This window comes from Zymoseptoria tritici, chromosome 16, assembly GCF_000219625.1.
Source record: "Zymoseptoria tritici IPO323 chromosome 16, whole genome shotgun sequence".
NCBI lineage: Eukaryota > Fungi > Ascomycota > Dothideomycetes > Mycosphaerellales > Mycosphaerellaceae > Zymoseptoria > Zymoseptoria tritici.
The window spans coordinates 51,143-53,614 of NC_018203.1; the positions used below are offsets into that span (position 1 = coordinate 51,143).

General features: G+C 48.2%; 1 protein-coding gene across 1 annotated transcript; it reads right to left on the bottom strand.

Moving 5' to 3' along the window:
• Nucleotides 1-581: 581 nt before the first annotated feature.
• MYCGRDRAFT_51724 (uncharacterized protein) lies at nucleotides 582-947 on the bottom strand (the record flags this gene model as incomplete). Its single annotated transcript, XM_003847257.1, has 1 exon — nucleotides 582-947. The coding sequence occupies one exon, from the start codon at nucleotides 945-947 to the stop codon at nucleotides 582-584; it is 366 nt and encodes a 121-aa protein (XP_003847305.1).
• Between the last annotated feature and the right edge of the window lie 1,525 nt (nucleotides 948-2,472).

Genomic DNA, 2,472 nt, shown 5'->3' on the forward strand with positions numbered 1-2,472 from the left:
GCTTGATCGACTTTCAATCCCTCAGCCGATAGTGTGTCAAGCGGGTCCCAAAACGGATGCTGCATCGAACAGTCTCGTACTCCACTTGATCACATTGCGCTTCTCTACTGGTCTGCAGATTCCTATTATGCACGACTTCCTCACACCTTCGCACGATGCGAACCAGCATGAAAGCGCCAGTTCCGTGAGGGACCAAATGACAACGGCCAGGCCTCCCAAGCGTATAACGATGTGAATAACGGCAACCTGGACGGCACGAAGCGACGCAAACACAACTCCACCCATCGATCCAAAAAATGGCTCCGTCACTTGTCGTCGGCAAGGGAAGAAGTGTAACGGGACGAAGCCCAACTGCAGGAATCGTCGCCGATCATAAATGCGAGGGCCATCAACCCGGACCACCTGCAGAGCAGAGTGTTTGACAGGTCGCCCGCAAAGAGGCTTTTGATTCATGTTGGTTGCCCAGGACGTAGCGGTTGTGGTACCGTCAGCGTGCGATTGAATCTCATCACACTCATGGGTGCTACCATTCCCAATGTCCACACCCGCACAACACCGGCTGGCCACCGTCATGCAGTCTCCTACAATTTGCCGATCAACTGATCTCTGAGCTTCGACGCGTTTTCTTTGTTCGCCTCTTGCTTTGTATCGATGTCGATAGACGCTAGCACACGATGAGAATCCTTTTGTGCCATCTCCCGGATGGTGTTGTTCTTCGCGTTCGAATTTGCCTGCAAATTCAATCGTATGAATCCTGGTTTGCCCTGGACCGGTTCTCCCTTGTCCAAGCGAAGGCCAAACTTCTCGTCGTTCTTCGAAGTCCTTGGTGGAAAGACACGTTGGCCCGCGCCACTCTCGGACATGGTCAACACCCGTTTCAAGTTTGACTTGGTCTTCGAGATCTCCTCGAAGATCTCCTTGACAGCCTTCTTCAGGGTGCTTGACATGATGACTACATCGACCAGATCAGCGATGCTGTCGTGATGCTCTTTGATCATGCATACTCTTTGGAGTTGATGTTTCTGGGTCTCGGCTTTGTCGTTCTTGCTGGAGAGCTCACAGATGCCTCGTGCCCAACAAGGGACTGAGTCGATTGGTAAACGGGACAAGTTTGAGACCAGGGGAGCTGAATGACCGTGGTATATTGTCAAAGATTACCGAGGTAGGTCTGGAGGCGGATGGCTCTGGTAGAACGAATCTGCGCTTTGGGAGTCGAAAGAAACCGAAGACCTCCCTCGTCATTTATAGCCGTACACTGTCGAGGTATGGACACCATTATGTATGAGTTACCGCCAGCCAGCTGTCTACGGAGCCCATCATTCGACTGGCAGGTGTTCGGGCGGCTGCTCAGCCTGCTCATGCATCCAAGTTGGTTGGTTACCATATCTCGTCAGCGACATTGGCTCCTTTGGCGCTCCTCCGACCAGTGGATGATGGAGCTGGTGTCCATCATGGTCGCTCTTCATGGTTTCTCGTGATGAGATGGCCTTGTTCAAAAACACCAAAAACCTCGCTCAGGTTTACTTGAACCCTTGAAGCCTTAGGCACCGTTTCACTTGAAGGCTCGTTATTATCACATAACTCGCTCGTTTCAGTTAGTCTATATAGCTTAAGGGCCTTCGCCCTTATAAATTAGTATTATTCTTTTTCCGCTTTTTGATCATCTAGTAGCTAAGAGCACTTAAGGCGGCTCCTTAGCCGTCTTACCGGCTGGCTCTGCCACTTAAGGGTTAGAGCTAGCTAGATGCTCGATTTATTGCCTATTTAATTAAACCAGCTTAAAACGACTCTAGTTTAAGACCTCCTTAGACTTATGGACTATACCGGACTTTCCACTTAGACTGTACACCTAACTAGAAGCACCGGGTTTTCTATAGCTAGGGGTCCTATATATGGCGATTTACTCGGCGGTGCTATGTGTGCTAGATTACTAACTTCTACTTAAACGTTAACGCAAAACTCGTTTTGCCTTAAGTTTGAGACTTAAAGCATAGAATTACCGCACTTAAAACTGGTTACCTAAACACTTAAAGCGCGCTATGTTTGAATACGACAATAGCTAGAGCTGCCTAGCCGCTTAAGGAACTACAAGGAGGAAGTTATAACCCTTTAAGTTACCGGAAGCAACAACAATAGCAACTTAATTTAGTTCGATTAACAACCTATCCTACTAAGACAAGATGTCTGTTACTAGCTAAGCCGAAGGAACTATAGAGCTTCCTTCCTCCTACGACTTAAACCTAATAGTCGCTAAAAGAGAAAGGCTTAAGGAAGATAGGCAAGGCTATCTAAGCCTAATTAGCGAACTTAATCGCATTAAGGAACGAGGTAGCGATGTAGGGGCGGCACTATCTACTACTGCTCGTCTCTTCCCTAAAGGAGATCCTTAGACGGATCCCCTAGCTCTACTTAGAGCTAATATTACCTTCCGAACTCCTACTTAACTAAGCCGACCTACTACTACGAATATAG